The sequence below is a fragment of the Macrobrachium rosenbergii genome, chromosome 37 (assembly GCF_040412425.1).
Source record: "Macrobrachium rosenbergii isolate ZJJX-2024 chromosome 37, ASM4041242v1, whole genome shotgun sequence".
NCBI lineage: Eukaryota > Metazoa > Arthropoda > Malacostraca > Decapoda > Palaemonidae > Macrobrachium > Macrobrachium rosenbergii.
This window is the reverse complement of record NC_089777.1, coordinates 42,433,423-42,447,395: the sequence shown is the minus strand read 5'-3', so window position 1 is coordinate 42,447,395 and position 13,973 is coordinate 42,433,423. Positions and strand designations below refer to the sequence as shown.

The 13,973-nt window shown below is 36.8% G+C and overlaps 1 protein-coding gene across 1 annotated transcript in view; it reads left to right on the top strand.

Annotated features, from left to right (window-relative positions):
• The window catches only part of LOC136825525 (beta-glucuronidase-like), a 14,054-nt gene extending 414 nt beyond the window's left edge, over positions 1-13,640 (top strand). Inside the window, exons 2-14 of the mRNA XM_067082099.1 lie at positions 1-134; positions 807-895; positions 1,774-1,867; positions 2,532-2,707; positions 3,524-3,666; positions 4,522-4,709; positions 7,994-8,137; positions 9,136-9,308; positions 9,728-9,871; positions 10,627-10,711; positions 11,259-11,435; positions 12,434-12,572; positions 13,319-13,640. The exon at positions 1-134 is cut by the window's left edge and continues 89 nt beyond it. Of these exons, the coding sequence (XP_066938200.1) occupies positions 1-134; positions 807-895; positions 1,774-1,867; positions 2,532-2,707; positions 3,524-3,666; positions 4,522-4,709; positions 7,994-8,137; positions 9,136-9,308; positions 9,728-9,871; positions 10,627-10,711; positions 11,259-11,435; positions 12,434-12,572; positions 13,319-13,464 (1,832 nt within the window). The 3' untranslated portion in view covers positions 13,465-13,640. The remainder of the gene's footprint in view (positions 135-806; positions 896-1,773; positions 1,868-2,531; positions 2,708-3,523; positions 3,667-4,521; positions 4,710-7,993; positions 8,138-9,135; positions 9,309-9,727; positions 9,872-10,626; positions 10,712-11,258; positions 11,436-12,433; positions 12,573-13,318) is intronic.
• The last annotated feature ends 333 nt before the right edge of the window (positions 13,641-13,973 follow it).

The following is a 13,973-nucleotide window of genomic DNA, read 5'->3' as shown; positions in this document are numbered from 1 at the left end:
GTGGCCTGTATCCTAGAGAGTCCCACACCCGTGAAGTGAAGTCCCTTGACGGAGTCTGGAACTTTCGTCTGGCACCCAGACATGACCCTGACAGAGGGTTTGTGGAGGAATGGTACGCCCACCCTCTGAGTAAGGTAACTTTTACTTCTTATTTTGCCGCTCTTTTCCTGGCATTTCTTTATGGAAATAATACTGTGTATCAAAGGTATTTTGTGCAGAAAACAAGATGAATTTGAGAATAAGGTTTGGTAAGGAACATTATCGTTTTATATTATTATGAAAATGCAAGCAGACTCATACTCCTCACGTTTTCTCTTCACTAAAGCATGTCGTTTTAGTGTTGTTAATTTCGGTAAAACTTATAATTTTTCAATACTGAAAAACAAAAAATCCAAAAACCAGAACGCCTTTGGGGGTGCAGTGGCTAGATTCCGTCAACTGTTCTCTGACCCACCACAGTCGGCTCACAAATAGGTAATTAATTTGTTGTAAACAGAGGCACAAAGGATTTTTTTAAACGGGTCTAAATCACTTCTGCCTCTTTGCTCAGATCTATCTTTAGACGTTAACTGGCAAGGCGAGACATGTAACCTCTGGACCATGGGACATCCTAATTATGAGTACACTTTTACCATTAAAAATGACGGTAATGTAAGAGAGGGTTGAAACAGCTGACCAAGGGCTGGAGATGGCAAGTCTATTCGGGAAGTTTACTACCGTTAGACAACCGTTGTTACGCAGAGAAGTAAATGCATTTACCCAGCGTTTTACTTAGAGGGACACTAAAATTACTTTCTTAATTTCAGACGGGTCCAGTTATCCCTATGCCTGTTCCTAGCAGCTACAACGACATAACACAGGACCCCGATATCAGGGACCATGTAGGATGGGCTTGGTAAGGATTCTTTTAGGATCTGATGAAGGATTTTTGCAGGATGTTGCTAAGGCTACTGCCCATCTATGGTTAGATAAGAATAGAATAAATGACAACATGTCGTTTATCCTTTATTAGATAACTAATAAAAGAAAACAACAGCACTTAGTAGTTATTTGCTAGGAATTTCTCATTACTTTCTACATTAATGGGATGCATACACAAATTAAACTTATATGCGTGCAAGCATACGCAACGATAGTGTGTATCACTCAAGATATGACCCCTCCTGCTGAAGTTCTGTGGTCTGCCCACAACTGAGAGCGTGCGCCAAGATACAGACTTGGTGCTGAGGTATGCCAAATTTAAAACCTAGTACCACGAATGCAAACAGAGTTTTTAAAAAATATTACAGAATCAGTAGGGAGATTTGATTTGATTTTATGGGTACTGGAAACGTCTGGCCATTCAGCGCTGAAGACGGCAAAAAGAAGGGGTTGGCGTGGATGGAAGGCAAGATAAAGAGATCCAGAAAATGAAGAAAACGAAGTACAGTACAAGACTCTCAAGGTGGAACTGGAAGAAAGCCCCAAAGTTACACTAATAAGTAACAGTTATGGATGTTGGAAAGCAAAAAAGATTGAAGGAAATGGAAATGGAGAATTAGTAGGCAGACATACAACTATGCAGAGGACAGTAAAACAAAGACAAGCACACATGCGCGCCGGTTCCCAGCATAATCAATTCTAATTATTCCTTTAGCTTTTTTAAAATTACGTTTTACATACTATCCCTTTTCATTTTTGTTGACTACTTCGTCTAATCCAATTTCTTTTCAAGTAATCGTTTTATACATAATTCTTTAATCTTTTATATATCTCTTCTTCTTCTAATCCAAGGTACGATCGGATGTTCGAGGTTCCCCTCAACTGGGCGACGGAACATCGCAGGGTCTTTTTGCGCTTGGGGTCGGCTCGTTACTTAAGCAATGTGGTCAGTAGTCTTCGGAACCACTCATTAATTGAACAGTGAACTTAAACTTGATATATAATTCAATCAGAATCCCTTTTTTGATGAAATGGTTGCTATCTTAGTCTTCTTAAAAGTTCAGTGGAGATTCGCAATGAGAAATAATGTCCAAAATGAGCGTAATATAGACGGGTCGAAACAGCAATTCCCCACCCTAGAAGCACATCATCCAAGGTACTTACAAAGAGGGCAGTGGTGAATGAGGCTGCCTCGAGCTACTTTGAACATAAAGCGAATTTCCCATAGAATATTTGTTGTTACACACAGGATAGTACACCGCCTTTTATTGTGCAAATAAAATTATTACTATTGGTAATGGCACAATAATGACAACAATCCTGATAAATAATTTAGGGGCAAGTGTGCGGACACTTGATGCGGAAGCCCACTGGTGTAAGGGAGGCTCCGATAATATTCTAAGAGGCCATTCACACTTGCCTTAGTTTTCGACTTACACTGCTGTTAATACATTCATATATTTATCATTTTGCTCATCCACCCGCCCATATTTATCATTTCCCTCTGTTTTCTGTTTTCTTCATGACTGTTTGCTCAATTGTGAGCGATGAAAAGTGGTCTTCTGCTTCATCAGCAAAACAAATGAACAACCTTTTCCTTCCCTGGACAGTTTCTGAATGGCAATCCCGTGGTCGTGCACGAGGGAGGGCATTTACCAATCCGAGCTGAAGTGACACAGTTGCTGTTGTACGGCTACACAAACTTACTGACAGTGGCTGTTAGCAACGTGCTCACCCCGGACACCGTCCCCGAAGGACTGATTGTACGCAATAATGATACGAGCAGGTTCGTCTTATCTCAAACAATAATTATAGTAGATTTTTGGAAGACAGGAGAGGGAGGGCTTTCATATTCCATAAATGAGGAAATTGCCGACAGACGTGTCTAGAGACTTCATAATAGACTGGGGTGACGAGGATTACAATGGTTAGAACTTGTGATGAAAACTGACATTATGCTTTCTTATACACTGGGAGTGGTAAGTTCTGCATATTTCTCATCAAAGTTGAGAAATTTGTTGAAAAATGTGATCTATAAAGGATGGAAAACAGGCGAAGGTTACAAGGATGGAAATGGTTTGGACATGGGATGAGATTAACCTCGATGGAATACAAAGACCGGCTTCTTCGAACACCGGAGATTGGAAGACCTTTATATTTCATAATACACGTCAGGCGAGAGACCTGTCGAGACATTTGGTGTCCAACGGTTAGAAAACTGACTGAGTTTACAATGACTTAGATGTTATGAGCATGTGATAAGAAAGGGCAAAGACCAACTATTTACAACAGCAGCATATATGAAAGTGGCAGTGAACACACTAGCCGACGCTGGTACCCTTTCACAGCTGGATAGACTGGTAGACCGAAATCTAACTACAGAACTCACAAATGTGAGACCAGTGGTATCTATATATGCATATGCATACATAAATACATAGGTAAACGTACCGATATAACGTGATATATACAGTACACACACACACACACACACATATATATATATATATATATATATATATATATATATATATATATATATAAATAACTCACAGATAAGTCTCTACATGAATACATAATTTTGAATTTAATATGTCCAAAGGTACCCTGAAGACTACTTTATCCAGACGTACTCCTTCGACTTCTTCAACTATGCGGGAATCCACAGGCCAGTTCACTTGTACACGACACGTGAGAACTTCATCGATGATATTGAGGTATCAACCGATGTAAAAGAAAGTACCGGTAAGTGACATGACAGAACTAGAGTTACAAGATTGTTTACAATCCCACTGGCAACCTTCGCACCAGGTAAAAATGTTTGGACTATCATCAGTATCATTATTATTGTTGTAAAATAATTTAGCTAGACCATCGAGTCACATTTCTTGATTTCAATATGGCTGGCCCGAAGTATTTCCCTCTTGAATGATTGATAAAGATTGGAGTATGACAGAGTTGGACGAAGGGTAAAAATCCGAATCATCAGTACTGCTTACAGATGCCGAGCTATAAGAAAACTGTTACCTTTTATATTCTAGTATAATTGTCACCTTTTATATTCCAGTAAGATACAGCAACACAATGCTAAAAAAAAGTCCAGAAAACCTACCAATGTGACACCACCTTTAGTAGCCTTATAAAGATGCTTAAAAGGTGCCTGATAATGTGCCATTGTGACACCACGTTCGGTAGCCATTATATCTCATTAAAATAAAAAGATACAATTCTTAAAAGTTGCTAAAAACGTGCCTCTTTGACACAACCTTCAGTGGCCTTTACATCCCACTATAATAATGAATGAAAACGATAAAACAAGGTACCAGAAAACATACCCATATGGCACTTTTTTGGGTGACCTTTACATCCCAGTAAGTTAAAAAGGCACATTGCTTTAAAGGTACCAGTAAATTTTCCAGTGATATGAAGTTTAGTGACCTCTACATCACAGTAATGTAAAGAAATAATATAAATGATATAAAAATGTGCCAGAACACATGTCCATAGGACAAAAAACTTTGTGGTCTTTCTACCCACTAAGAGAAAACCTAGAGATATGTTCCTTCATTAACCGTCTTCCCTTTTTTATAAATTTTACAGGTATAATTAATTACAACATAACGATAGTGGATAGTTCTTCAGCAACATGCACCATAGTTGTCAGGGACCGAAATGACACAGTAGTAGCAGAGAATTTCGGATGCGAAGGCGTCATCAACATCTCTGATGCAAAACTGTGGTGGCCATTCCTAATGTCGGATGACCCGGGTTACCTTTATACATTTGTGGTTAGTGTGTTTTAGTCAGTTCTTATATGTAAATATGAAGTGAATTTTTTGTGTTTTGACCAAATGTCAGATGACACTGGTTACTCTTTATACTTTATAGACTAGTGTGTTCTAGCCAGATCTCATATGAAAATGCAATTTTTCTTGGTCTCTACCTAATGCTGGACAACTTGAGTTAACTCTATACTCAAGTTATACATTAATATATTTTTTGTTCCTGACTAATTAGGAATGATTTTAGTTACCTTTACACTTGATGGTCAGTGCGTTCTCATCCGTTCCTCTTCAATCTAGTTACTTTTGCGTCCAATGTCAAATAACTTATGTTCCATCTTACTTTTAAACCTAACAGTTATTGTGGTCTAATCTGGCCTTATACGTTATTCTATTGTTTCATGTCTACTTAATTTTAGCAATCCCACAGGCCCAGTACACTTCATGGGTTAGTGTGCTCTTCTCAATTCTGAAAGGTTACTCTAACCTTATTTTCGTGAGGTGAAGTCAGTCTCTAAATGCAACTGGTTACAGCTACCTTACCTGTACATCTATACTCAGAGGCTTTGATATTTGCCTCCTGCCTCTGTTTTCCAGTAGTATTAATATCTTCCTTTCTTCACGTGGTATGTTTGCCGTTTCCCTCGGGACGAGCCCCGCTATTTCTCCTTCCCTCTTCTTGTTTCCATTTGGTCTGGATTACAAACAGGCATTAACCTGGCCGCCCAGTCGGCCCCTCTGTTCTAAATTCGAGCCCTTCAAAACATTATCTTTCTTGCATCTCTGCCATTCAGGCCAACGCTTATCAATCAACTGGTTAGGCCTACGTTTTGTGGATTATTAAGTGACGCTTTCTCTTGAAAAGGCGGCCATAAGCATAGTTTTCTGCATTATTCTCTTTATTCAGCCTCTGAAAGCCAATTTCTTTGTACCCAATCAAAGTCGTTTTGTTGGTTGTTTGTTCGTTCGTTTGTTCATTTGTACCTCAAGTACTTATTGATATATTTCAATGACATTTTGTGGGGATTTAGGCTCTGGTTGGGTCAAAGAAAATTAGGTATCATTTTTTCGAGAGTATTATGTTCCCTCTTATACTCGTATCACACTGTATTAAGCAATGTATTCCGTCTTCAAGAACACGTCCGTCGCCGGCCCCCCGCCCCCCTCCCCGCCGTCTGTCTGTCTCATTTTGCTTTTACGCAAGGTGATTTGTAAAAGACAAACCTTTTTGTCTCAACGATCACTCAAAGGCCAGGCTCTCAGGGATAACAGTGACAGAGAGGCCACTGGTAAATTAATTACTGTTTTAATCAGTAAGAGATCATTTTGAGTTGAATCCCATCAGCATGTCTAAGGTTGAGATCCTTTTGATAGTTTTAGAAGTTTTATCTATGCACTTCTATCTTTTTTAGAACTTTCTATATTTACTTGTTGATCGAGTTCAAACCTGATGTTCTTTACATATGAATACAACACACACAAGCACACTCACACGCACTCCACCCTCCACACAAATACACACACATATTGTACGTGGGTTCTCATCTCACCAAGGGAGTTAGAGTCTCCTCATTTGGGTTCAACAGTCGTAGTTTTGAGTGTATCCAGTAAGCTTGAAAAAAAATCTAGAATTAAAAAGGTCATTGTAATAATTACAAATACAAACTGAGAGCAAGTTCTCTTCAAAGCAGTAAAAATGAAAAACTAAATATCGAGTACTTTCGAGCGATCGCAGCACATTTTCAAAGTATAGTGAACAGTGACACGAATGGATTTCAGTATATTCTTAATGATTTTCTTCTTATGTAAAGTAACCCGTGTGCAAAAATTCTTCAACTAAATTAAGAGTACTTTGAAAAAAGAGTAACAATAACACAAAATTAATCTATACTTATGATTTAATTTTCTCCTCTTTGTGGAAAAATTGCTCTCACCCTCTCTCTCTCTCTCTCTCTCTCTCTCTCTCTGTCTCTATATATATATATATATATATATATATATATATATATATATATATATATATATATATATATATATATATATATATATATATATATATATATATATATATATATATAAACAGCAAGTATGATAAAGACAATTCCTTTGTTCAATATACATCAGTTGGCTGACGTTTCAGGATAATCTCTATCCTGTTCTCAAAGCTATAAAATTGAAAAATAAAAGTTAAAACAGCCCCAGGCTTAATAAATCTGTACAACATAAAATGATAAAAATATAAAAGCAAATCATGAGATAAAGGAACAAATTAACGAGCAAGTAATCGAAGGCGAATTCTGGATGACATAAGGTTAGAGCCCGTTTGGTTCCAACGGAAACTCACAAAAAGTACAGAGTTGACGTCGTCTGAATAATGTAGTTTTTGATGAAGAGGGATTCAAGCATCGACATCTGATGGTCATTTGGAGCCTTGCCAATTATTTCAAAATCTTTGTAATTCAATGCTATATTTATATTTTTCTGCTGATCTCTTTATGCATGAGAATTCAGGGTTTGCTCGTCTGACACCCGTTTGGTAACTCGTCTTCTACAACCTTTTTTTTATAGCTTTGAGAATGGGACAGAGATGATCCTGAAACGTCAGCCAGCTAAAGTATATTGAATAAAGGAACTGTCTTTATCATACCTGCTTCTATATATATAAATATATATAAAAATATACATACACACACACACACACACACACACATATATATATATATATATATATATATATATATATATATATATATATATATATATATATATATATATATATATATATATATATATATATATATATATATATATATATATATATGAGAGAGAGAGAGAGAGTGATTTTTACACAAAGAGGAGAATGGGACAAAGATGATCCTGAAACGTCAGCCAAATAAAGTATGTTGAGCAATGGAATTGTCCTTCTTCCCGACATTGCTGCTGTTCATCTGGATTGTGGCAACTGCCTACAAATTATAATATATATATATATATATATATATATATATATATATATATATATATATATATATATATATATCTATATATATATAGATATACAGTATATATATATATATATATATATATATATATATATATATATATATATATGTATATATACATATGTATATATATATGTATATATATATTATATTGCATGTAAGTATGTGTATGCGTTTGCGAATACCTAAGTTAATTTGTTTAGTTATATTCAGACTTCAAAGTTTTCGTTTTAATCGTTTCGTTATCAATTAACATAATAATTTCAATTACTCCTTGATCCATTGCAGGTTTTTATGTATATTGGCACAACGCAAGAGGACATATACGAGCAGAAAATAGGAATACGGTCGATACAATGGGACTCAACATCACTCTATGTCAACGGGAAGAAGGCGTATTTACATGGTGTTGGAAAGCACGAGGACTCTGATGTACGTCACTTACCTTTGGTTCTTAAAGAGAAAACTTGTGTTTGTTTCGCACACTGGGTACTAAAGGAATTTATCCTTGTTAACTAAAGAAAAAGATGAAGTTTTTCGTCCTTTTTTTTTACGAGAAAAAGGACGTTTCAACTCGTTTTGCACACAAGACCTTCATATAAATTTCCTTGTTTTTGTTCTTTCCTAACATTCTTTGCTTAATAAAGAGGAAGAATCTTCCTCCTATTTTCCAATGCTCAGTACTGTTTCAGGTAATTCCCAGGGTAACAAAAAACACTTATTCGACGCTAGACTCTATTACTGTGAGTTATTCTTTGCCTCTTAAAAAAAATACTATCACATAATGGGCGCTGATTTATGTTACTTTTGTTCTGTCATAGAGAAAAACGCTTTTTCTATTACTTTTGTATACTGATCTCTAAGGCAAGTTACCGTTTGTTTATTAAAGGGGAAAATTTCTGTTACTTTCACATCTTACAAGCTACTTGTTTCTCTAAGTTAAACTTTGCTTATTGAAGAGAAATAAAGTTTGTTACTTTCACGTATTACAAGCTACTTGCCTCTCTAAATTAAATTTATTAAAGTGAAATTAAGTTTGTTATTTTCGCACAATGGATAGCGATGAAAGTTAAGTTCTGTTCATTAATTAATAGGAACCTATTGGGAGACATCCTAGTCTAAATAGTAATGTGTTAATTAAAGAAAAAAAGTACACCTCATTAGTTTTTCATACTGGAAGCCAAAGAAAGGAAGTCCTTGTTTACTTGAAATAAAAAGAAAAACTTATCAACTATGTTCACACTTGGTATTAGGTTATTACTAGCATCAGCCGAACTGATTATATATTGCGTCTTTTCAATTCTACATAGAATTCTTTTCTTTTCAACGCTAATGTTAAAGACAAAAGCTGGCCAATCTTCTTATTATGGGCGAGAGAAATAATATAAAAAAAAAGAGTTCAGCACTCTGTATATAATCCCAACTTGCAGATCAGAGGCAAGGGCCTGGACCTTGCCCTTGTGGTGAAGGACTTCAATCTGCTGAAATGGCTCGGAGTCAACGTCTTCCGGACGACCCACTACCCCTATGCCGAGGAGATCATGGACATGGCAGACCGAGAGGGTATCATGGTTATCGATGAATGCCCTGCTGTCTCCCTTACGTGAGTCTCGGAAGCTTCTTGAGTGTTGATTTCGAGGGTTGGAAGGGTGAATTCACTCTCTTTCTTCCTCTCCCTCTACCCTAGATCGAGCCTATATTCGAAAAATAAATATGGACCTAATTCACTACCTCGGTCATTAGAAGAATACGGGATTTTTAAGGACGGCACCCATCTCGTTGCTGCTTCCTCGTTCGGTTGATGGATCGAACTTTGGTTATTCAGTTTGTGAACTGAACACGCCATCAGAGAGAGAGAGAGAGAAAGAGAGAGAGCATTGATCCAGCCGCATATTTGAAAATAACTATAATGGTTCAATAACACCCACATTTATCATGAAGAGTTAGTTTAATACCTATTAATCAGATCTGGTATGTTAACCAAAATATTGTATTTGTTATTACTGGTATTTATTTCAACAGCAACTTCAACCCTTCGCATTTGGAGACCCACACAGAAATGATGAAAGAGATGATACGGAGGGACAAGAACCGCCCTTCTGTCATCATGTGGAGCGTAGCCAACGAGCCAGTGTCCTCCGAGTCCAAAGCAGACAGCTACTTCAGGTATGGGAGGCTCCATTGCAGACTCTTCTGTCAGGAGATGATGTCACTCCAGCACATCTGGTTGGAGGCTTAAGCTCATGTTTTCCATAAGTGTGGAGCGGTGTTAGAGGAGATACGAGCTCTGGGTTAGAACTTTTTATTTCGATCCCCAACCAAGATGACATCAACACGTGGCCAATATATTTGTAATGATGCAAAACTGCCTTTAGGTTTCTCGGGTTGAAAATATTCATGGCGGATGAAACGTTAAGTAAGGTAAAGTTAGTTAAGATATACTGGGCGACTATTTGAACTTCGCTGTCGTCTTCTCTGTAATGCGGGTAGTTAGTGTGTAACTGAGGCGTTAAATTTCCTTTTTGCCATAAAGCTGCAACCACGTAGTAAGGAGTATCCGTGATAACAAACAAACACTCGCGCACACACACACACACACACACACACACATATATATATATACATATATATATATATATATATATATATATATATATATATATATATATATATATATATATATATATGCATGGTTAAAAAATTTAAGTATACCTTAGTTTTTCCAGACCACTGAGCTAATATATACATGGTCCATTTGTGTCTGAAACAGGGAAGGGAATCATTTCTTTTAAGTGAAGTTTTTGTGGGCATCCTTTATTATATATATATATATATATATATATATATATATATATATATATATATATATATATATATATATATATATATATATATATATATATATAATTTTTTCTTTTCAGGCAAATCGTAAACACTACGAAGTCTCTTGACCCAACACGACCTGTCACGGCTGCTATCAATGTTGGAAAAAACGTCGATTTTGCTGTGAGTGGAAATTGTGCTATCGTATTGTTGCTCAGTTATCTATTCCCTATTCAAAATGACTAAATATTTCTTTTTACCTCTCTTATCTAAAATTCCGTGTTTTAGAAGTATGTCGAAGAAAAAATCTACTATTATTATATGAGCTATTCCAAGACGTTGATAATGAAAGGTGAATAGAAAAATTTTAGATATTATTCCAGGGTTTTACTTATAATTTCCACTTGAATACGAACATTTCTTTCACTATATACTTACTCCGTTAGTTTTCTGAATTTATTACTGGCAACTGCTGCTTGTACTACAGCGCTCCATTCTGATAAGAGGTTTCAGTAATACTTGGAACTTTGCAAGACAAGGCCACTAACCCTACGCCCAGTCTCCTCATTTACCCGGGCTTGGGATCGGCATGAGTACAAGGATTCTTCAAATTTCAGTAACGCTCTGTGTATTTGACAGCGCTAAACCTTTTACTTTTATTAGACTTTGTGCTTTTGTGAGAATATCAACTCTCTAAATAGTCCTGTAACCAGCCATCCGAATCTTTCAGAGTAAATACTTGGATGTCATCATGGTAAATAAATACTACTCTTGGTACAGCGACACGGGCCACCTGGAACTGATCGAAAACCAGACGATTACGGAATTCACGGAATGGTACAATCTGCGTCAGAAACCCGTCATGATCTCCGAGTACGGAGCTGGCACGATCATTGGAATTCATCGGGTTTGTACGCTTCGTTTTCAGTCTCTTGGTTTAGTTTTCTTCTTTTTTAGTGAAATAGAGACTGAGATGGGTAAGTGTTCCAAAACACAGCATAGCTTTTCTGCTGCTTATTTGTATTTTCAATATTTGTAAAGCAACCGTGAAGGATGAGAGTGCCCTAAAACAAGGACGGTCCGAGATTTGCTTGGCGATTTTTTTTATGTTTATTTGTTGAATCCTAGATAGGTAAGGCTACAGACACCATGTAGGGCCACAAATGTTTAGACTTTTTTTTAGCAAGGAGGACCCCACTTGTTATTTATTTATCTGTTTAATTGTTTAATTTTTGCAAAGACGACCAAGGTTACCCGAAGCATGCATGGACCAGCCAGATATTTATTTTTTCCTAGTTTAAAGTCAATATGGGCCAGGGTACTTAAACCAAGAGGGCCCAATTAACTATTGATCGACTGATATATTTATTTATATTAGTGTTATCGGTACTTGAAATAAAGCTTCTCAGGAGAGTTCGTACGACTCAACCTCAAAGCCTGTGTCACACAGGCATGTTTCTTCATCTTGCTGTCGAACCATTTATTTAGCAGCCAATAATATTGGTAATCTTCGATTCACGCCTGTTCCTGCTTTTTAGACGAGATTTTAGCGAACATCTGTAACTTTAGTTTTGCACCAGGAAAGAAAAACTTTGACACAAACAATGGCTATAATGTGCTGAACGTGAATGAGAGCTTTGCAACACCCTCAGTCTCCCATAACAAGCTCTGTTTTCTTGCATTAGAGTCACACGATATCGCCTTTGTAAAAAGAAATAAGCTGTACTTCTCTCTCGCCTTTAGAGCAATGGTGTCTCACATAAACAATTTCTTTCTCAGAGCTGCCTGACACCGTTTTGAGAGCATTTCTGTCTATCACAGTAAACTCTCTGCGCAGATTCATGCGCCACTGCATTTAAAGAATTATCATATCAAATCACTAGGTCTATTTCTCTTTTTTTGCAGAGCCCTGCATTCCTGTGGTCGGAGGAATATCAAGGTGAACTGCTGAAAAACCATTTCAAAGCCTTCGACGTCCTTCGAGAACAAGGATTCTTCATCGGAGAAATGATCTGGAACTTTGCGGATTTTGCTACCCCACAGAGTAAGATTTCCAGCGTGGTTTCTGTTCTTTTTGATTATTAGTCTGGGTAAGAAATCAATCATCATAAAAATATTCTTTCAGAGGTCAGAGGCTTTCGTCCTTTTGAGGAAGTGTCTCTTCAACTTACATGATTGGAGCGTAATAGGTGATAAGGTATCTGTAAAGAATGACAGGTATATAAGCACTTATATGAAGATCAATTGAGAAATAAAGTCAGCATCATCGAGATTTTTGGACTCGCACCTATTCTTGCATATCAATTGAGTTAGAATAAAATTTGATTATCAGTCCATATATCCTCAAAATATTTAGTCTTTAAAATAAGATCTCAAACACACGAGGTCTTGCCAAGTTCGCTGACTTACTGTTCAAACAATATAAAAAGAACTTTTAGAATTTTCACATCAAGATAACAATGAAAATATGATTTAAGTTATTTTAGGTTGTTTTTGGTTTCGCTGCTAAACATTTCAATTAGTATACCGAAAAATTACGAATTACCTCATAAATTATGTAATGGAAGTAGGTTCTAAACCAGGCCATGCTTGGTCCTTTCGGGTTAATTGGTATATATACTTTTCGATCACTATACACTTAAACTGCAGATGTTCGTGTTAACACTGTTGCAAATGACTCTATTGTTAAGTTACTCTACGTCGGTTTTGGTTAGCTAAAAATTCAAACAATGTTATTGCCTATATAGTGTGCGAGAATAAGGTTAACTTTTACCAAATTCCTTCCTCCAGATATCATCAGAGTCGCAGGCAACAGGAAAGGAGTTCTGACAAGAGACCGCCAGCCGAAATTGGCGGCCCATATTTTAAGACAACGCTATCACGCTCTAGAGAACATCAAAATAGGTGGCATCTTTGGTGGCAACATTAACAACTGATGCGAAATAACTCTAGATAGGGTATGAGTCGCAGAGGACATCAATATAGACGCCATCTTTTGTGATAATGGAAAAGGAAAGTGGAAACCTAGGTAACCTATCTCATCCATGTTCATAAAACCGGAGGTAACGTGAACAAGTGATGTGAAAATAAAAACCTAGATAGACTCTGCAAATTTCCATCATTATCCTTGTCTTCCATCTAGGCTGATTCCATATGTACCAAATTTATGTCATGGGTTTAGATTTCTCTCTCTCTCTCTCTCTCTCTCTCTCTCTCTCTCTCTCTCTCTCTCTCTCTCTCTCTCCAGTGATAAAAGAAAACTATTTAGAGATACCGTCTTTTAATTACTGACATGTAAAGCCATCTGTTGACTTTCGGGTCTCACTATGGCCCACTGCCACTTGCGGCAGACTGTTAACGTTTGATGCAACATTCGCTCAGTTCAGACAAAAGAGGATAAACATTCCGCCACTATGCTTCAGAACAACACTAGTGAAGGAAGGTA